The 21,526-nt window shown below is 46.2% G+C and overlaps 1 protein-coding gene across 2 annotated transcripts in view; it reads left to right on the top strand.

The window, feature by feature from the left end:
* Positions 1-12,575, top strand: part of DENND2D (DENN domain containing 2D) — a 964,922-nt gene extending 952,347 nt beyond the window's left edge. For both annotated transcript variants that reach the window (XM_069633670.1, XM_069633672.1), the window contains exon 12: positions 11,984-12,575. In XM_069633670.1, the coding sequence (XP_069489771.1) occupies positions 11,984-12,039 (56 nt within the window). In that variant the 3' untranslated portion in view covers positions 12,040-12,575. The remainder of the gene's footprint in view (positions 1-11,983) is intronic.
* Positions 12,576-21,526: the final 8,951 nt, after the last annotated feature.

Raw genomic sequence — 21,526 nt, 5'->3', positions numbered from 1 at the left:
GGGTGCCGCTCAGAAGATTTTTAGCAGCGCACACAAACAATTCACACCTATTCAAAAAGATTTAACAAGGGACAAGCCGCAGCAATTACCTGACATTTTCTTTCTCTTAAAATAACAAATTAGTCTTGATATTCCAGCTCAAATATAGGATACTGGCTGTAAGTAATCAGACTACATGGATGTGTAACTTTATCCCACACTTCATCTTCTTTGTACATATGACACGCAAGTGCTTTGAAGCGGTCCTCTTGCAAGTTAACATATTATAAAAATCAAATATTAATTTCCCCTCTAAGGATTTTGAGTAGCCAAATGTAATGTAGAGTCTCCCACTTTAGCATTGCTACCATTACCCTGTAAGTGGAGAGCAACATTGCAATATCATTTTCTTGGCCTACAAGTGAATGAATGGGAATTTGCATAAAACGCAAAGTTTTTGTGACTAAGAGCAGAGTCGGCCAATGGAGGACAACATCCGAAGCAGAAGACGGGAGAAGACGCCTGCAGCACCCTCCTGGACTATTAAGTGCCCAGTGAAGCCCTGCAGCTGTTCTGACCCCGTTTTCGAATAGACGGGGAAGACCCGTAAAGGACAACTTCCTCCCCTTAGGCTGGTGGGCCCAACTAGCCTCGAGACAAATTATTTTGGCACAACCCTGACTTTCTGCGACTTTCCTATGCTGCAGAAGTTCAATACCCGGGGTACCTCGAGCACTTGTGGGTGCATTGTCTTCTGAAGTCCAAATCCGGCCAGATTTTCTTGGGTATCCAGAGGACCCTACAGAAGCAAGAAATTGCGTCCAGTCCCCTCACCAGAGTCCAGGGCCGAGCAGGGGTCAAGTCCTAAAAATTAAAGTGGGGGGACTCATCAACAAATGCAATCGGATGTGACGTCGTCTGAAATTAGCATATCAAGGTGAAATATGCGCATTTCATTAAATTGGCTTTGCATAACCACCCAAATTGAACACGACAAATGGCATTTGCCTTTCATAAAATCAACACATACACAAAACCAAGACAGGATATTTTCTTCTAATAGTGATTTTGAAAACGTTAAAAATGTGTGCATGTTTTAAACTCCAAGAACCAATACACATGTTTTCCCTGGGTCTTGCAGTACTGAAATGGGACATTTCACCTTTAGTTGTTTTTTTGATCAGGTTACATAGTGCAGAGGTGAAGTGTCCGCCCTACAAATCTGACAACTGCAGTTTGATCCCTGAGATCTTTATAAATTCAAAGGGGACATTCATGTTTCTCTTTTAGCTTGGGGGGGACTGAGTCCCACCCCTCTGAATAAAGTGGAGGGACTGAGTCCCCCCGCGTGTACCCTCGACTTGAGCCCTGAGGCCGAGGGATCAAGTAAATCCTAAACAGAGCTTTTCGTTCTTCATTGGCGCAGAGAAAAAGGCAATAAAACCACAAACAGCCACTGAATCTACAGAAATCCATTGCTGCAGAGTCGCTCTCTCGAGTGCTGCCGCAGGGTCCCGCCAGACGTCCTCCCTTTAGTCACCATGACCAAGGACCAGGAACAAGGGTCTACTGAACTGCATTGTGTAGGCAACCAGCTGGAACACTTTATTCCAAGAGAGTTGGCGGCAGATCTCTTTCTTTGGCTGAGGCCTCCCTCTGGAACAGCCTCTCTGCCTCTTTGAAACCTGAGCAGAACCATCTCCGGTTCCGGAAGCACCTCAAGACCTTCCTCTTTGCTTCTGCCTTCTCTCTTCCTCTCTCCTGCTGATCTCCTATCTGATACTGCACTGGTCACCTGGCTACCCTCTGAATTTAGGCCAAGGTTCCCTGCCCGCCCAGTTGCAGACCCGCACTGCCTCTTGGCAACTCTTGCACATGGGGCCGTATCTGCAACCCTACAGACCGCTTTCCTGCACTTACTGGACACCTAGTGTCTGCACTTACCCTTACACTGCCAGGTGCTGGCCGCACTACTTGTTATTTGATCCCGTGTACAGCACTTATCCTTCCACCCCCTCCCCTTGCACTTTCCCCTCCCCTCTTCCCTGCATTTACACGATCTCAATGTAACTTGGCCTAGTAAGATGGCTTGTCTCTGTCCCTTGCCTTGTCGTGGCTTGAAACACCATATCAAGGTACTGTGGGGCTTGGGGTATTTTATCCTTTTGCCATTTGGGGTTCTTCCTATCTCTGGGAGTGTGATTTAACCCTACACTAAGTTGACCTCAACTTACCTGCACTGGCCTTACAGCTTGTGCTTTCCAAAGATGACTTCTCTTGAGTTGCTGTGATTTCTCTTTTGAACACTATTTAAGAAATATTTTCTAAGAAGGGCATCGGAACTTTGACTTTGTCCATTGACTTTGGCTGTCCTGGCTCCCTAAAGACCTCCTTCTGAACCTATTGGCTTTGGCAGTGCGTGTTCCCTTACAGGTTTTAAATGTTGAACACTTTAATGCTGGGATAATTGACTGCCTGCACCCTTTTGGGAGAATCTTAACTGTTCTTATAACCTACCTGTCTGTCCTGATCTAACCCTAATCTTTCCTTCCTTAAAAACTCAATATTGCAAAGGTGATACTATATACATGCTATAATGACGTCGCCTCCGGGTGCTGAAACATGTGTAACATATGAATGACTACTTCACCTGCTTTATTGTTCACTGTTTGAATTTCATCCTAAATTGGGATTAATGTTACAGCTAATTAATGCTTTTTAAAGAATGCTTTAAATATCTTTGTGTACAAAATAAATAAATATTTACTGTGTAAGTGTTTAATTGGATACTTGTATTTACTTGTTACATTACACCGCTCTACAGCTCACATTTTCCCCTCTTAAAATAAGCCTGGATGCTCAGTCACACTACCAACTTGTGTAGTACAGGCCTGTATTAAAAGGTGGGTTACCTAATACCAACAAGATAAGTCGTGTGTAGTCCAACACAAGTTGCACTGCACTAATTCTTACCTAATAGGCACGTTTTCCTTTTTTTTGGGGGAGGGGGGGAGTAAAATGGAGTGTGTATATGTCTCTTAGCTGTAAGATTGGTGTTAACACAATTCACAGGACAACGTAATGTGGATAGTAAGCAGAGGCACAGGAATTTGAATCATCATATTCAGAGGTGCAGTTATTCTGATGCAATTATCATTCTTACACAAATTATTAGCAGAGTGTTCTTCTGGCCCTTGTATTACTTCATTAAAGTGGCACTGGAACTCCTATTGGCATGTTTTTTGACACATTGCTTTTAATTGCCATCAATCCATCTGCAAATGTTGTATTCTGTCTGAATTAATTGACCGCGAGATCGTTGTGTATTACCAAAACAAATATCTCTTGTGTTTTTCCAGTGGCATAAAACACACATTTTATTCTGCACAGAAGTACATTTGCAAGTTACTCTGGCAGATGTTGCAGTCTTGGATTGGTTGATGAGCTCTCTTTATAAAATATAACATTTCTTTTAAACTTTGTCTTTTGAAAATGCACCTTTTAAAACAGATTTGTAAAGAATTGCAGTGGTTGGGAAGAGGAAACTCCTTTCCAACCTTTCTTCTGAGATGGTAGTTCACAAAATACGCATGCTCAGAAAGTGGCTTCCCTCATTAGTCAGTTGCGCACCAGGAAAATAACGTGTGCACGACAGCCAACTGGTTCCGCACATAGAGAATAATTAGAGGGAACATTGATAGGGACCGTCTCATTTGTAAACAGTCTGTTGCTTCAGAACGTCCAGGTCGTCCAGTTAAATGTCACTCTCAGCTGCATCAGCATCATCAGTTTGTCCAACATATCAGGTTTGTCCTGGGCTCCAACTGCTTCTGGGTCTCCAAGTCTGTGCAGTGGACAATATTCAATTGACTCAGATGTATCATGCTCTCCCTCCCCATGTCGTTCTTTACTGGTGGTTAATAGAGGATAACTCACCCTTCCTTGCTTAATTGTAGCCTTTTATAGACCTGTACTCTCTTTTGAAGTGTTATACTATTGGTTCTTTGTCTTTGCTGGTTTGTTCAGAGCTTTTAGATCGGCCTAGTTGTTCAAGTATGTGATTTTTCCCAGGTACTGTGGGTCTGTGATTTCTCAAGTCTTTGTAAGGCCCAATGATAGTTTTGTCTCCAGAAGTCCTGCCCCTTTCTCCAGGCTTTGCTTCACTTCCCATCATAGCTCCTCATAGCTTCTGGCAGCTCCGCTATCTGTACCACTTTGCACGCTTAGGCCATGATTCTGCCAGGATCTCGTGACTGCAACCTAAGCTTATATTGCTCTTTTTTGTGGTGTTGGTATTAGGTGCTAGTCTAGCGCTTCCTTGCACTGATAGATTCTGAGATATGGGGTCCTGCATTGCCATGGCACATATTTCCTTAGGGTCTGCTTCTCACCACTGGGGATTTCTGGAAGGGTCTCGCTGTGTTTATATGCCCCCTCATGCAGTGGAGCTTACCATCTTAGGTCACTGGCTGTACCCCAGGGTTGTACGTTTCCACTATAACCATGATTTCTGTCAGGACGGATTCTCCCTCCCTTGTGGACATGTATGAACTGGTGAAAGGTTTTGTGGCAATAACAATAGTATGTCACCATACTCTGAGACTTATGAATAGGACTACATTTCAGATATGGGCAAGGACTTGCAGGGAGACTGCATCTCTAACTCGGTACCTGCGCCAGGTAACTCATGCCTCTGGTAATAATGCCCTGGGAGGCATCTTTCTTGGGCAGCAAATTCCCCTGCAGGCCTTGGTACAGCGTTGGATATCTAAACATCCTTCAACCTCCTACACCTTCAGCATCTCACATCATCTGCATGTCCTTTCCTGGTCATCTGCAGACTGCATACGTTTACAGGGCCACATTAAGTGGTTTGTACTACTAGAACTATAAGAATTATTTTAGAATCAAAGCTCTTATTCGAGGGGATTGGGTCCTCCGACGTATTCCATATCTATGACATGTAATCACCACAGCTGTGCTGCTTCGGAAACTTTTTCGGCGTCTGCGTCCTGCGTCGATGACGTCGATGCGTCGTCGTCGAGGACCTCCTCTGACGTCATCCGATGTGATAAGTAGGACGCACGACGCTCATAGCCTCAGTTCCGTTTTTTCCGCGAACGTGTTGCTTCGTGTTTCTCGGTTCTAAGCCTCGACTCTTTGGAGTTCTGTACTTTCTGGTTCTTCGAACCTGTTCGTTTGTGAATTTCCTTCGGCGATGTCTTCCACTTCGTCTTCAACCCCGCGTCCGGGCTTTAAGAAGTGCGGGGAGTGTGGGTCCAAGATGTCGGTGACTGACTCGCACAACGCCTGCCTCTGGTGCCTCGGGGAGGCCCACGACACGGATGACTGTATCGACTGCCAGTCGCTCACGTCCAAAGCCTTACGCGAACGTAAGAAGAAGTTGTCGGTAGGTCGGGTGTCCAAGCCCCGGAAGTCGAAGTCGGCGGGGCTTTCGACGGATGATTCGAGGGGTGACTCTCCGCGTCATCGTCGGAAGTCTCGTCGGTCTTCTTCTAGGAGTGGGTCTCGCCGCTCCTCAGCCTCTTCGAGGCATTCTCGGAAGCGGCGTCACCGGTCGCCTTCCAGGTCCTCTTCCGAGGATTCTGCACGGCACGTCGGTTACCCCACCAGCCGTGCGACGCCGGAGGAATGGGCTTCCTTCGGGAAGAAAATGTTGGCGATTCTTGAGTCGCAGGGTACTCAGCCGTCCGCGCCCCCGAGTGGGGTCGGCCGTGTGAGGTCGAGAGACGCCGCTCGCAAGAGTGGTCGGCACGAGTCACGGGAGCGGTCCCGTTCGGACAAGGAGGCTCGTTCTCGCCGTACCCGTTCCAGGTCCCGGTCCTCGACGCGTTCGAGACCGTGTGCTCCTGTGCAGTCTTCGAGGAAGACATCGACGTCTGAGGCGTCGAGGGCGTCGACAGGCTTTCTCGAGGCTCCGGCTTCGAGGACGTCGTCGAGGCCGTCGACGATCAGGTCGTTGAGGGACACGCTCGGGGCTCCGGCTTCGAGGGCTGTGTCGACGCCGCCGATACTGGAGGCGCTGCATCTGACGTCGACGCCGATTTCCTCGACGTCGACGCCGATCCTCTCGGCGCCGTTGCTGGTTTTCTCGGCGTCGGCGCCGATTCGCTCGACGCCATCGACGCCTTTCGTGTCGGAGGTGCCCCGTGTCACGGGTGTACCCCGTAGGAAGGCTCTGGTTAAGAGCAAGCACTCTCGGGTGCCTTTTCGCCACCTGGAATATATTTCGGAGGCGGATGAGGATTCTGATGGCCTGGTTCCTAGTCAGGTGCCAGATGAAATTGTCTCGGGCCATAGTCAGTTTGACGATTTGAGGCAGTCACTGCATGATGCCAGTGGACTGGACACCTCTCCGGAGGTGGAATTTTGTAGGCCTGAGCCTGGCTCCCATGCCGATTCCTCGTACCGGCGCCTTATGGCTAGGGTGTCTGAGTATCTGGGATGGTCTGCTCCCCCCAGGGGAGTTTGTGCAGGATGATCTGACGGACATCCTTGATGTTGGTCCCCCAACTGACCCGGTACTGCCGTTCCATATGGCTTTACAGAGAAGGGTGGCGGCGGCTTGGACTGCTCCGGAGAGTCTCCCGGCGGTGGGCAGATCCTTGTCGCGTAAATACCGTCCAGCCAGTAGCGACCCCTGCTACTTGACCAGGCACCCCACTCCGGAAAGTTTGGTGGTGCAGGCGGCCACGGCCCCGGCAAAGCAGGCGTCGTACCCTACCATCCCTCCTGATAGGGACGACAAACGTTTTGATGGCTGGGCGAAGAAAGTGTTTTCTTCTGGTGGTATGGCGCTTCAGGCGGCCAACTCCATTTGTGCCCTGTCTCGTTTCACACACACTCTGTGGAACTGTGTTGCGTTAGCGGCTGAACATATTCCCGAAGGGGATGAACGGGATGGTTTCCTTGCTATGGTCCAGGATGGTAAGGATGCCATGTGTGAGTCCGTTCAGTCGGGTCTGGACTTGGCTGAATGCGTCAGTAGGTCCATGGCGGCGAGCACCGTGATACGCAGGTTTGCGTGGTTGCGGAAGTCGGGGTTTGCTCCTGATGTGCAGTCCCGGCTCCTCAACATGCCCTTTGATGGTGAACACCTTTTTGGCAGCAAGGCTGACGAGAGCCTTGAGAGGTTGCAGACCTCAAAAGCTGCAGCGAAGTCGTTGGGCGCTGCAGTTCGCCAACCTCTGCCTTTTCGTCCTAGGGGACAGCAGTGGAGGGGTGGTTCCTTTCGCTATTACTCATCCTTCAGTAAAGCGAGAGGAGCTGGCAGTCAAAGAGGCCAACGCAGGGGTACCAGAGGTGGACGACAGGGTACCCGTGGTGCCAAGGCCGCTCGGGCAGTTGCCTCTTTGCCCTCAGGTAACGTCGCAGCCACTCCCATTCAGTCGTGAGGCCATGTCCCATGGTTCGCCGGTTGGGGGAAGGCTGGCGCAGCATCTTGTAGAGTGGCAAGCCATTACTTCAGATGTGTGGGTTCTGGAGATCATAACCCACGGCTACTGTCTTCCTTTTCGGCACAGGCCTCGCGACAATCCACCGGGGAACCTCTCTTTGCAGAGTCCGGATCCGCTCCTTGCGCAGGAAATTCAAGCCCTGCTGGAGAAAGGCGCCATAGAACTGGTGCCTGTAGCGGAGAGGAACAAGGGATGGTATTCCCCTTATTTTTTGGTTTCGAAGAAAGACGGGGGATTGAGACCCATCATGGACTTGCGCGGTTTGAACAAACTCCTCAGGAAGGACAAGTTCAAGATGGTTACTCTCTCTCAAGTCCTCCAGGCCCTTCAGCTTCAGGACTGGTTGGTGTCACTCGACCTCAAGGATGCTTACTTCCATGTGCCGATCCATCCCAAGCACAAGAAGTACCTGAGGTTCGCGGTTGGCGACTCGCACTTTGTTTCGGGTCCTGCCGTTCGGATTGACCTCCGCCCCGAGGGTTTTCACCAAGCTCATGGTGGTGGTGGCAGCGCATCTCAGGCAAGGGGGGATTCACGTCTACCCCTACCTGGACGATTGGTTGATCAGGGGGAGCTCTCCCGAGCAAGTCCTGGATCATCTATCGATCACCTGTCGCTCCCTTCACAGGCTGGGCTTCTCCCTCAATTTAAAGAAGTCCCATTTGACACCAACACAGCGGCTCCAGTACATCGGAGCAGTGCTCGACACTTCCCTGGGGCAGTGTTTTCCTCCCCAGGTGAGGGCTCTTCACATTCAGCAGATGGTGCACAAGTTTCAGCATGCCCAGACGCTCCCAGCATTCGAGTTCTTGAGGTTGCTCGGCCTCATGGCATCCTGCATTCTTCTGGTGCCAGAGGCTCGCCTGCGGATGAGATCTTTGCAGTGGGCACTCAAGACGCAATGGTCGCAGTCCTCCGGCAGGATGTCTGACTCGATTCAGGTGCCGTCCTCGGTCGCCCGGGACCTTCTGTGGTGGGCCGTCGAAGGCAACTTGATGAAGGGGGCTCCATTTTGGCTTCCCTGGCCGGAGGTGACGATCGTGACGGATGCATCCCTCACGGGATGGGGAGCTCATGCCAACGGGCTGACAGTCAGCGGTCGTTGGTCTCCGTCGGAGTCCAGACTCCATATCAATCTGTTGGAGCTGAGGGCCATCAGGCTAGCCCTGAAGGCTTTTCTGCCGTCTGTGCGAGGGAAGAATGTCCTGATCCTGACGGACAACACAGTGGCCATGCACTACCTCAACAAAAAGGGGGGGGGCAGGGTCACTTCCTCTGTGCAGAGAGGCGATGCAGCTCGAGTTCTGGGCCATCCAGCAGGAAGTTTCGATCTCGGCAGTTCATCTGGCCGGAGCCGAAAACGTGACGGCGGACGCTCTGAGCAGGCAGAGCGCAATCTCTCACGAGTGGGAGTTGGCTCAGGAGATTCTCCTGGAGATCTTCGCCCTTTGGGGGACCCCTCAAGTGGATCTCTTCGCCTCCAGTGTCAACCGGAAGTGCGAAAGGTTTTGCTCGCGGGAATTTCCTCCAGAAGGAGCCTTAGGAGACGCGTTCGTGGTGGAGTGGTCATTCCCGCTGCTGTACGCGTTTCCTCCAGTCCCCGTCATCCCGCAAGTGCTGCAGAGGTTACGGAAGTTCGGTTCCCGGATGATCCTCATTGCCCCGGCGTGGGCTCGGAGGACGTGGTACCCGGACCTTCTCGACTTATCCATCTGCCCTCCACGTCGTCTTCCCTACCGAGACGATCTGCTCTCACGGGAGGGGGGTCAGGTTCTCCATCCAGAGGTCAGATCCCTCAACCTTCACGCTTGGCTTCTGAAAGGTTGAGGTATAAGGATTGGGACCTCCCTGAGGACGTGATGGAGGTGTTGCTTTCGGCCCGAAGGCCGGCAACAAAGTCTCTGTACCGTTGCCGTTGCCGTAAGTTCTGCGACTCGTGCAGAGTTCAGAATGTGGATCCTTTTGCATGTGACATCCCCATGGTTCTGTCCTTTTTACTTTCTTTGGCCCACAGGGGCTTGCAAGTGGGTACCGTTAAGGGTTACCTGGCGGCGCTGTCCATCTTTAAGCGCTCGTCTGAAGAGTGTTCTTACTTTAAAATCCCTTTGATTTCACAGTTCCTGAAAGGGCTCACTAATGTGTTCCCTCCGTCACCTTTCCTGGTGCCCGGTTGGGATTTAAACCTGGTTCTTAAGTTTCTTATGGGTGCTCCGTTTGAGCCTTTACATTCTTGCCCTTTGAGGCTGTTAACTCTGAAAACTGTGTTTTTAGTTGCGGTTACTTCCGCTCGCAGAGTGAGTGAGTTACAGGCACTTTCAGTTAAGCCTCCCTTCACTGTATTTCACAAGGACAGGGTTGTCCTTAGAGTTCGTCCTTCTTTTCTTCCGAAGGTAGTGACGGAATTTCATTTGGCCCAGAAGGTTGTTCTTCCGGCATTCTATCCTCCTCCGCATCCTGGTAAGGAAGAGGAGAGGCTCCATAGGCTTGATCCTAGGAGAGCTTTAAGCTTTTATGTTTCACGCATGTCCCGGGTCAGAGTGGATGATCAACTCTTTATTGGTTACGCTGGAAAGCGTTTGGGGCAAGCTGTGACGAAACAGACTTTGTCTCGCTGGATTATTTTGGCCATCTCGGAGTGCTACCGTTTGGCGGGTAAGGACCCACCGGCTGGCTTGCGGGCCCATTCTACCAGGGGTGTGGCTGCGTCTACTGCCCTGCAGAGGGGTGTTCCTATTCGCAACATCTGTGATGCAGCCACCTGAGCTTCAGTACATACATTTGTACGTCACTATTCCCTTGATTCCATCCGAGCACAGGATCTGGCCTTTGGCAAGGCGGTCCTTTGCTCTGCTTTTTGATTGGCTATTCTACATTTTGATTCTAAATTCTTTCCCTCCTCCTTGCTTTGGTACTGCTTTGGGAGTCTGTCATAGATATGGAATACGTCGGAGGACCCAATCCCCTCGAAGAACAAGTTACTTTCTTACCTGGTAACGTTCTTTCGATGGGATGGTCCGACGACGTATTCCATATCGCTCCCGCCCGGCCTTCCCCGCTGCAGAATTTCTTTTGCGATTGCAGCTTACGTTCCGCAAGGCTTTGTGTCTGACTGGCAGTTGACTTATGTCACACGTTCTGGGGGAAAAAACTACAACTGAGGCTATGGGCGTCGTGCGTCCTACTTATCACATCGGATGACGTCTGACGTCGGAGGAGGTCCTCGACGACGGCGCATCGACGTCATCGACGCAGGACGCAGACGCCGAAAAAGTTTCCGAAGCAGCACAGCTGTGGTGATTACATGTCATAGATATGGAATACGTCGTCGGACCATCCCATCGAAAGAACGTTACCAGGTAAGAAAGTAACTTGTTCTTCTCCTTTACACCATGGAGACTCAGTCTGTTATGAAGAATGTGTAAAGACAATCGAGTGATGGTGACAGTAATATTGGATCGTTGTTCACTATTGCCTGTGTAGATCCTCTTTCTGAGCTTTACATGCCATCAATCTGGCATCTGTATTTAGATTAGTGCTTTGTCTACTGTTATGACCATACCATGAGGTGAAAGTGGCTGGGTAATTGAATTCTAATCCAATTTCAAATATTTATTTTCCTTTTGTGACCTCTCCAATATTAGTTATGTTTTAACTGAGCATCACATTTGCAGGCTGCAGACTTTGAACTGCATACAAAATTATAGCTGCCACAGTCTCATCTTGTAATGCATCCCAACTACTAAGATACTGAATTTTTAGTGCATCACTTTTATTCCTCAGTTGCTAAGTGTATTCCAGGATAGAACAGAGTTATTCAGTGTTCTCAGATCCTGTTATTTCACTTAGATTTTCAGAATACAATGAAGATGTACCCATGTCTGATTAAGCTGGTTTAGGGTGCAAGTCACAGTTGCTAAATTGCACACTATTCACAACATGTGTATCATGTGTGTAAGTATAATTTTACACATGCATAATGTATGTACAAATGTGTATAGTAAGAAGATCTGCATTTCCAGATTTGCCTCGAGGTGTTTCCAGGAGAGTATCAAGCAGAGGACTAGGCGTGGTCAGGAAAAAACATTAGTAAACAACCTCACAGTTATGAGCCACCTCTAGTTTCGCAAACCTTGTCTAAAGCATTTGCATACGCTTACCTTCCCAACAAACTTTCACCTAATGATTTTTGCATAAATGTAGCAGTACGTGTGGGAAAGTGCGCCAACAGTAAATAAAGTTGGCAGCAGGTGTGTCTTTGTGTGAGAGAGAAATAACAGTTTGAAGAAACTATTTGTAGCTAAACGAAAAGTGAAATTTAAAGTCAATACTTGCTATTTCCTTCATATTAATCGTATGGATTGCAAATAGTTTTCCAAACTATGGGAACATATTCACTCTTTCATGACTTTTCTTTCAGAACGCTAATCAAACACATAGGTAATTTCTGATATGTCTAAGATTTACACATGTTTGTGGCAGTTTTCTCAGCCTCATTGATAAATCTTGTTAAATCTTTATTTCCATAGGATATTTTCAACAGAAAGTCATTGAGTATCATCGTTCTCTAAAGGACCACAAATAAAGATTATAGAACTTTGCAGCGGATATGCTTGTACACTGCCCAGCATTTGCAAATACTGCCTTTGACATGTGGCTGTTGCAAATGTATAGTGTCCTTACCGTGACTGACTTTTTTTCAAGGATACCTTGGAAGATTGTGGAAAGAACTACTGATATTAAATGACTATTGAATCATTTATAAGTTATAATGTTCATTGAAGCCCATTACTCATGGGTTGGATATGCAACCAAACTGTACTGTGGTGTCTGCCTCTAAGGAATCTTCAGACCAACCTCTGGACTTAGATTTCCAACCAAACTGGCATTATATGATTTTTAAGTGATGTATATAAAATGTTCTAGTTTTTTAAATTATTTTAACAATCTGAAATAGTTGAGAACTGCAAATATAGATTTTTCTGTACTTTAATGTAAATATTGCACAATATGAAATATTGTTTTTATTTTCTTAACTATGAATCATGTTTCTTAATAAACTTTGGTGTTTTTCCCATTGTCAAAAGTGTCATTGAAATAAAAATTTGGTATAAAAAAGTATTCGATTGCAGTGTGATTTTTTAGATTTTCACTGAAATTGGATATTTGCAGAAAATAACTTCCCCTCCATGAGAGGTATCTTGGTGCTATCAACAGAGAACAGATGTATATTGTACCCAACTGATGTATACTTATTTTATCTACCTCCGAGGGATGAAGGGACAGAGTAGACTCCCAGAACCCGGTACTCCACTTGTGATCCGGGAAATACTTTCCTAGTACAAGAGCGCCCGCAACAATTTACATTTTCATCTGTTTTGATTGTTTCTCCTGTTTGCTGCAGAGATCTGTGATGCACATGATGGACATACAACACATTGCCAGTCTAGAATGTGTATGAAGTCCTGCTAAATGAAGGTTTTAATCAGTATTGTTGAAAAGGGGGGATGTGGAGAAGGAGGGTATTGGAGCATGGGGAAAGATATAAGACCGCATTGAATTGAAAGGAAATATCAAAGTGGCACATGGTCTAAATGAGCACTTGAAGATTCAATATCGGGAATGTGAAAGAGGAAAGACTAATGCGAGGACTGCAAAGAATGTAGTACACAATCTGTCATGTCACATTTTTTGGGATAGAAATACCATTATGTGGCTAACAACATTTATTCTGACACTTGTAAAGACATTAACCATTTCAGAAATAAATATCAAACTGAAGTAAATCGTAAATTGTATTTCTTGAAATCGCTTTATTCTTCTGCAGTAACTCATGCCAACTCTGGTTTTTGTGTCTATACATGAAGGTTTCCGTACACCAAAATATGATACACTGTGATTATTCACTGTAATTAAGGCATCCGCTTTAGCTAGGCAGGTTAATTCGGCAACACTCAGACATGGGATTCGATGTCTGTTCAGTTGGGTAGTTTTTGAGTATCTCAAACATCTGACATCAGATAAACTCTGCTTGACATGGTTTTAAACCTGGTGATAATTCTGACAGCCACCAAAATATATAGGATCAGAAATGAACAACATATTTATGGCTGGTAACAAAAGCTCGACATATATTGATGATAATTGCTGGTCTAAAGCAATAACAAAGATAAGCTCCCAGGACATGAATCTGTAATTGACAAAACAGAAAATATTCCTGAGACTTCATTGGACACTTGCAAAGAATGCTATGCTGAGCAAACGTACATGACATAATGAACCTAAAAGGTAGTTTGTTCAAATATGTGTTGAATTCTCCGTTTTGAGTTGGTGGATGGAGGTCTTTCAATAAACAAATTTAACATGCCAAATTGATATTGCACCAACTTTGACAACGTCCCCTGCCTGGCTCTGGGGCACAACCAGTAAGGTGACAAGGGAATGCCCAGGCCTCCATATAAGGAGTGTACTAGGCCTTTTTGCACATGAAAATCTTGCAAATACGACAGCTTTATTATTTTCCTGTGTACATTTACACACAGGTTTAGAGAAAAGGGCAGTGCAAAGGTCAGGTTACTTGACAGAAACCAGAAGGCTTCTTTTGATTGTTATCTACATGGATGTCATTGCAAGCTACCTCTGAAGCAGAATGTATTTCTTTGAAGGCTTTCAAAAAAAGAAACTGCACACTGTGATATAAGGAATGGTTTCTTTCCATTCAGCTTTAGAAGCACTATGCATATTTTCCTAGAATTTTAGGATTGTCTAATTAATAAGACGGAAAACGAAGTTACAATTGAGAATTAATATTTTGTAACAAATTATGCTTTTTTTTTTTCTCCAGCGAAAGCAAACCAGTATTGCACAATTGTATTTTTCAGAGTTCTGGTGCTTTGTGCGTACTCGTGTGGAGGCAGATCATTTTTACACTGATAATTTAATTTACACTCTAATTATAAGAACAGTGTGTAAAATGATTACTATGCACAGTCTGGGTTACATCCACTCAACCTTGCAGTTAATGGGGTACATTACTATAAATGGTCAGTGGCAGCAGAGTCTTTGCTCAAGGGTGAGTGATTGTCATTACACCAATCACAGCCTCACAGGTGTTCTAGCCTCTCAAATCTTCAAAAGTACAATTAAAACATCCAAAACCTGACTCTCCAGGAAGTGCAAGCGCGGTTCAAAGACAAAGAAATTAAAGTTACATTGGTAATTGAAATAGAAACTCAGCAAAACCTGTCCCTGTGACGATCCAGATAGGTATTTAACTTCATGTAATGCTTCATAAATCGTTCGTCCAACATCTAGGTACTGTGATTATTATACATCAGTCAATACTCAGTTAACCGAACTCTGAAGGATGTTGGCCAATAAGATAGCTCAGCCGGTTGAGCACTCATTGCTGCAATCTGTGCATGATCTGTAGGTTGCAGGTTCGAATCCCGGCAAGTCCAACTCAGCCTTTCATCCTTTCGAGGTCGATAAACTAGTACCGACTTTGGTTTGGTGATAATTGCGATAAATATGTTCTATTTACAGCGCTTTGCCAAAAGCGCCATATAAATAACCATTTGACCGTTAGATTAGATATAGAATTTAGCATGGAGTCCTGGCCTCTCTGCACTGTTGTATCATACATTGGCATACCATTGGGTAGTAATAACATTGGCATACCATTAGGTAGTAATAGCTCCAGAAAATGAGGACTTTCATTAAACATCAAAAGACAATTCTGCTATCGAACCTCAAAACACACAATACAATTCATGTTGGCTTTACTATGTAATTGGCTAGGTTTTTGTGATTTCAACATTTAAATATATGCAGGAGATATCAAATGGCCAGACCTTAGAGAAATAATGAAAGGTGTATTCTTTCACAATTCAGAAAGCTGCCGTACGGTAATGATTTCCATACAGTGTTTGTGCATGCGTCGGCTGGATGTCGCATACATTTTACTCTCTTGCAAAGGAGAAAAGTCATTTTTACTCTCTTAAAATCACATTTACTCCCAAAGTTTAAAAACAGGGAGTAAAATACTCCCACCTCAAAATCTTATCTGGTGCACTGGGAATGCCATTCTTGGATTGCGTAACCAACATTTAGCAAAATGTTGAGTTTGTAATCCAGGAGGCGAGAGGTAAGTGGGGAGTATGGAAGGTTTGTTCAGGTCCTGACGAAACAGACTTGGGAAAGCATGGAGAAAGGAGAGGCGGCAGAGAATTAGGGTGACAGGGTTCCTCTCTGATAATAATGTTGGGGAACTGGGGGAGGAGCTGCGTTAGATGAGAGGGTTGATAGACCGCAGTGTGTGCTGCTGGAGAGTGCACAAGAGGAAGAGGGAGACAGATTCTTTTTGTAATTCTCGTTGTGGAAAAAACAGTAGGTCATTGGAGTTTCAAAATGAATACTTTCAAAAAGAGCACTTATAATCAACTTAGATCGCTGGTGTCACCTGAGACAGAGGATGTTGGACCCAGGAGAAGTATTGGGGGGGATGCCCTGGTCCTAACACTGTGCAGCGACAGTCACATTGCCTCATCACAAGTCACTCTCAATGATTCCATGGATACATTGATTCCACTCTGCGACTTCCTGGACTCAGAAGTACAGATGTAGGGAGCAGCTTTACAATAGCAGTGTTCCCCAGCAACACAATCATGTATTTGGGGAAACAAAGCATTTTGTTCCCCTCTCATTCATTGCCACCAATAAATATGAAAATCTAGAAGACTTTCCCAGCACGTTTTCAATCTGTAACTCTCACGATGGAAATGCCACAGTGTTAAGATGGATTTCTGAACTCTGACCTGCTGGGCAGAGGTTCAGGAGGCCAGCCTAGTTTCTTGAAAGGTAGCATTGGGTCAAGACTAGGTCTCAGGAGAGGTGAGTGTGACTGAAAGACCTCAATGAGCACACAGAGTAAAGGACACTTAAAAATCACTCCCAGTCAGATATATATATATACATAAATACATTTATTCAAGGCCTTTCAATTTCAACACGATAGTTATTAACAGTAACATTTTTTTAAAACAACACAATCCTACTAAAATACATATATACACAACCAAGGGGGCCTAAAGGGTTAATGCACGAAATGGGTCCACAACCTAGAAAAGGGAAGGAAGCAGGTAGTGCATAGAGTCTTTAGGCAGTTCTGCAGTAATCGCAATCCTAACTGAAATGCAGTGCAGTCCTTAAAAAATAGCAAACAAAGGGGGGTCTGGGAATCTCTCTACCAGCACGAACACAGCCCAATGACCTGTTCTTGGGTGAATAACCCCTGGGAGAGACTCTACCAAGTCTTTAGCTCACTGTCCTTTTCACAGAGAAGAAATTTCCCCGCATATCAGCCTTTGTCCTGCGCCCAGGGGCAGTCCAGCGCCGAAATGCTAGGCAATTCTCCTCCGAACAAGAGTACCATCAGTAACCCCATACACGTGTTTCAGCCTTGTTGGGCATCATCAGTGAGGTGAAACTGTTGCCTCTCTAAGAACAGTGAGCAAGGGGTCCACGTCTGGATTTGTGCTGGTAGAGAGATTCCCAGACCCCCCTTTGTTTGCATACATTAACTTTGGGTTTCACCCTAAGTTAACAGGGCAATCCAGACGTGGACCCCTTGCTCACTGTTCTTAGAGAGGCAACAGTTTCACCTCACTGATGATGCCCAACAAGGCTGAAACACGTGTATGGGGTTACTGATGGTACTCTTGTTCAGAGGAGAATTGCCTAGCATTTCGGCGCTGGACTCCCCCTGGGCAGGACAAAGGCTGATATGCGGGGAAATTTCTTCTCTGTGAAAAGGACAGTGAGCTAAAGACTTGGTAGAGTCTCTCCCAGGGGTTATTCACCCAAGAACAGGTCATTGGGCTGTGTTTGTGCTGGTAGAGAGATTACCAGACCCCCCTTTGTTTGCATACATTAACTTTGGGTTTCACCCTAAGTTAACAGGGCAATCCAGACGTGGACCCCTTGCTCACTGTTCTTAGAGAGGCAACAGTTTCACCTCACTGATGATGCCCAACAAGGCTGAAACACGTGTATGGGGTTACTGATGGTACTCTTGTTCAGAGGAGAATTGCCTAGCATTTCGGCGCTGGACTGCCCCTGGGCAGGACAAAGGCTGATATGCGGGGAAATTTCTTCTCTGTGAAAAGGACAGTGAGCTAAAGACTTGGTAGAGTCTCTCCCAGGGGTTATTCACCCAAGAACAGGTCATTGGGCTGTGTTTGTGCTGGTAGAGAGATTCCCAGACCCCCCTTTGTTTGCATACATTAACTTTGGGTTTCACCCTAAGTTAACAGGGCAATCCAGACGTGGACCCCTTGCTCACTGTTCTTAGAGAGGCAACAGTTTCACCTCACTGATGATGCCCAACAAGGCTGAAACACGTCTATGGGGTTACTGATGGTACTCTTGTTCAGAGGAGAATTGCCTAGCATTTCGGCGCTGGACTGCCCCTGGGCAGGACAAAGGCTGATATGCGGGGAAATTTCTTCTCTGTGAAAAGGACAGTGAGCTAAAGACTTGGTAGAGTCTCTCCCAGGGGTTATTCACCCAAGAACAGGTCATTGGGCTGTGTTTGTGCTGGTAGAGAGATTCCCAGACCCCCCTTTGTTTGCATACATTAACTTTGGGTTTCACCCTAAGTTAACAGGGCAATCCAGACGTGGACCCCTTGCTCACTGTTCTTAGAGAGGCAACAGTTTCACCTCACTGATGATGCCCAACAAGGCTGAAACACGTGTATGGGGTTACTGATGGTACTCTTGTTCAGAGGAGAATTGCCTAGCATTTCGGCGCTGGACTGCCCCTGGGCAGGACAAAGGCTGATATGCGGGGAAATTTCTTCTCTGTGAAAAGGACAGTGAGCTAAAGACTTGGTAGAGTCTCTCCCAGGGGTTATTCACCCAAGAACAGGTCATTGGGCTGTGTTTGTGCTGGTAGAGAGATTCCCAGACCCCCCTTTGTTTGCATACATTAACTTTGGGTTTCACCCTAAGTTAACAGGGCAATCCAGACGTGGACCCCTTGCTCACTGTTCTTAGAGAGGCAACAGTTTCACCTCACTGATGATGCCCAACAAGGCTGAAACACGTGTATGGGGTTACTGATGGTACTCTTGTTCCGAGGAGAATTGCCTAGCATTTCGGCGCTGGACTGCCCCTGGGCAGGACAAAGGCTGATATGCGGGGAAATTTCTTCTCTGTGAAAAGGACAGTGAGCTAAAGACTTGGTAGAGTCTCTCCCAGGGGTTATTCACCCAAGAACAGGTCATTGGGCTGTGTTTGTGCTGGTAGAGAGATTCCCAGACCCCCCCTTTGTTTCCTTAAAAAATAGGGCAGCCTATTGCTCAAATGTACTTGGAATGTTGGCGCACGTGGTAGTGTAGATGGGCGAAATTGGGGTCTCTTTTAGGGTCTGTAGCAGCTCAGGAAGGTAGGTGAGGTGAGGTGATGCAGAATAGGTTCCCACTATTCGTGGAGGGTCTCCCCGAGAGGGCAGAACAGGTTCCAGGAGTTGGGAATAGTTCAATAGCTCAGGGTATCTGTGGAAAGGAGAGAGGCCCTTAGGGGCCACTCATGCGTAAAAATGAATGGATGCGCTAGGGGCAACCGGTAAGGGTTGCAATTACTCACTGACCTCTGGCGCACTCCAGACCAAACTTTGGCAGTCGAGTCCCATTCTGGTTGCAGGTTCAAATGCAGCAATCTCGTGGCTCTGGCTTTCAGCGGCAAAGTTACAGCATTGATTCCCAAACAGGACCGTGGCGATTTCTCCGCTCCTGGTGGATGGATCAGGCCAGTTTCACTGTAGCAGACTTCAGGGCACAGAGGGTCACAGCAGCAATGTACTTGCAAAGTTCGTCACCACGGCTGGGCTACACAGTAACCTGTGGGATGTATTTACCCATGCATCCGAGCCCTACCTCAAAACTGTGCAGTACTGACATGAAAACATCATAATGGCCAGAGCTTCCCAGAAAATGCACAGGGAAATGCAGGAAGAATAGGCTGCCACCCATTTTTGCCGATGTTATGGGCACAGAAGGACACTGCCTAAAACCACCATTGGACTACCCGCACAGTAGTCTGAAACCATTGGGAATGGCAATGCTGATTGCCAAATGCAACCTAGAATTGTGGGGAATTCATTCTTAAATCCCAAAAATGGGTGCAGTACCAGTACTCACCACTATCCAAAAGCCGGCGTTTTAAAACCACCCTGTGTTCCTCTGAAGGCAAGCCAAAGTGTCTATTTTAAACATTGCAACATGTGCAAAATATTCACTGAACACCAGCAGACATTTGGCAGAATGAGGTTTTGTGTGCTTACAAAATCTGGGAAATGAAGAGCCCAAAACAGTGCTTATAACAAAACTGCTATGGAGTCAGCAGTTTAAATTGCACTGGATTTAAAGACACTAAAATCGAAAATGTTTAGATTAAATGAGTGACCTATGTTTGGTGTCACATGCCTTTGTAACTGTTGAAATGTCATAGTTTTGCACTTAGAATCAGCATTCTAGCTGCATATGTAAAAATGTTTAGTTTTATTTGAATGCAGGAACTGGGGAACAAAAAGTGACATTTTATCTGAAACCTGGCTTAAGGAACTGAATTCTGCCTGGCAACTACCCCCATCAGGAGTGAAACTTGAGTCACAGCTGTGTTCCCAGGCCTAGCTGCCCTTTTGCTGCTCACACTAAGGATATGCCATCTATCTGATAATTGAATTACCTGTGCTCTGCAGGAAAGTGAACAAAGCCCTGTCCTGGCTCAGGCAAAGGTTTTATTGGCAGGAGTCGTAAATGGTCGTAAAAAGTGGCTTCCTCCTGAGGAAAGGGGAGGAGCACTGCCTGTGAGAGCAAGCTGGCTTGGCAGAACTGGATAAACCAGTATTTCTACCTTGTGCTGGGAGGAAACCACACCCCTTTGGAGCCAGAACATAACTTTAAAAAGATGGATCATTCATAGAGCGGACATGTGAAAATTTTATAAATGACACCATAACTCTTGTGATTTTTCTGCCCACATTTTAAGAGGTTTTTCGACCCGGTGGCATGTTCAGGGGGGTGTCAGCGGAAAAGTGGATATTACTCTAAATGTATGCATGTTAAAAATCTGAAATTTCATCAGTTAATGTCCATACTCCCTGCGCACATGTATGTAAAGTTGGGTCAATGTCAGAAATTGAAAAATCAGTTAAAAAGTCAATTATGTGCCATTTCTGAATGCAAGCTCTTAGAAACAGCAGATTTGGACAGAGACATGGCTAAATTCAGCCACACCATGTATATGTAATTTCAAGCAACTGTGTAACTGTGAAATATGTCTTTTATTATCAAATATAGAATGTGTGCAATCTGACAGAGGAGTGTCCTATCTGCAAGCCATAAAATGACATCCCTCTGACTCACAGTTCATTCCCCAATCAAATGATAAATGGAAGTTTGACCAATTAGAAGCTGAGAGAGAGGTAGGGTCAGTGATGCTAGAACACACCCACATTCTAAACACATAAAAGCAGACAGACAGGACAGATAGGGACTTTTCAAATCCATCTGCCGCTGGAAGCTCTGCCGGAAAAATCCATACTTTACCTCCATCAAACCTCCAGAGAGCCAAACTAGAGACTTCAATCTATCCAGAACTAAGAGACCAGACCAGAGAGAAAGCAGTGCTGTACCCAGAGAGACCCAGACCAGCAGAGAGAGCTGACCCAGATCACTGTGAAGTGCAGAGGCCAGACCAGACCAGAGTCCAGTTTAAAACCCTGACCAGATCCGTGACGAGGCCCATTTAATTCAAGAATATAGTGTGAGTACCCAGCAGAACTGTGTAGAACCAATCTCTTAGTTTAAATTCATCTAATTCAATCTATTTAACCTAAGTAGAACTGCCTGATAGATCCAAATCTGTCACCTGTCATTCTAGCTGCAAAATTTGTCACTTGTCATTTTGAGCTTTTAAAATTTGCAAAACCAAAAACGACCTCTATTAAATCGGTCATAACTCTGTAACCGTTTGGGCTAGAGACTTGCAGTAACTTTTATCTGAAAG

The sequence above is a fragment of the Ambystoma mexicanum genome, chromosome 13 (assembly GCF_040938575.1).
Source record: "Ambystoma mexicanum isolate Mex_15411 chromosome 13, UKY_AmexF1_1, whole genome shotgun sequence".
NCBI lineage: Eukaryota > Metazoa > Chordata > Amphibia > Caudata > Ambystomatidae > Ambystoma > Ambystoma mexicanum.
The sequence above is the reverse complement of the archived record's forward strand: the minus strand, read 5'-3'. Positions and strand labels throughout refer to the sequence as shown.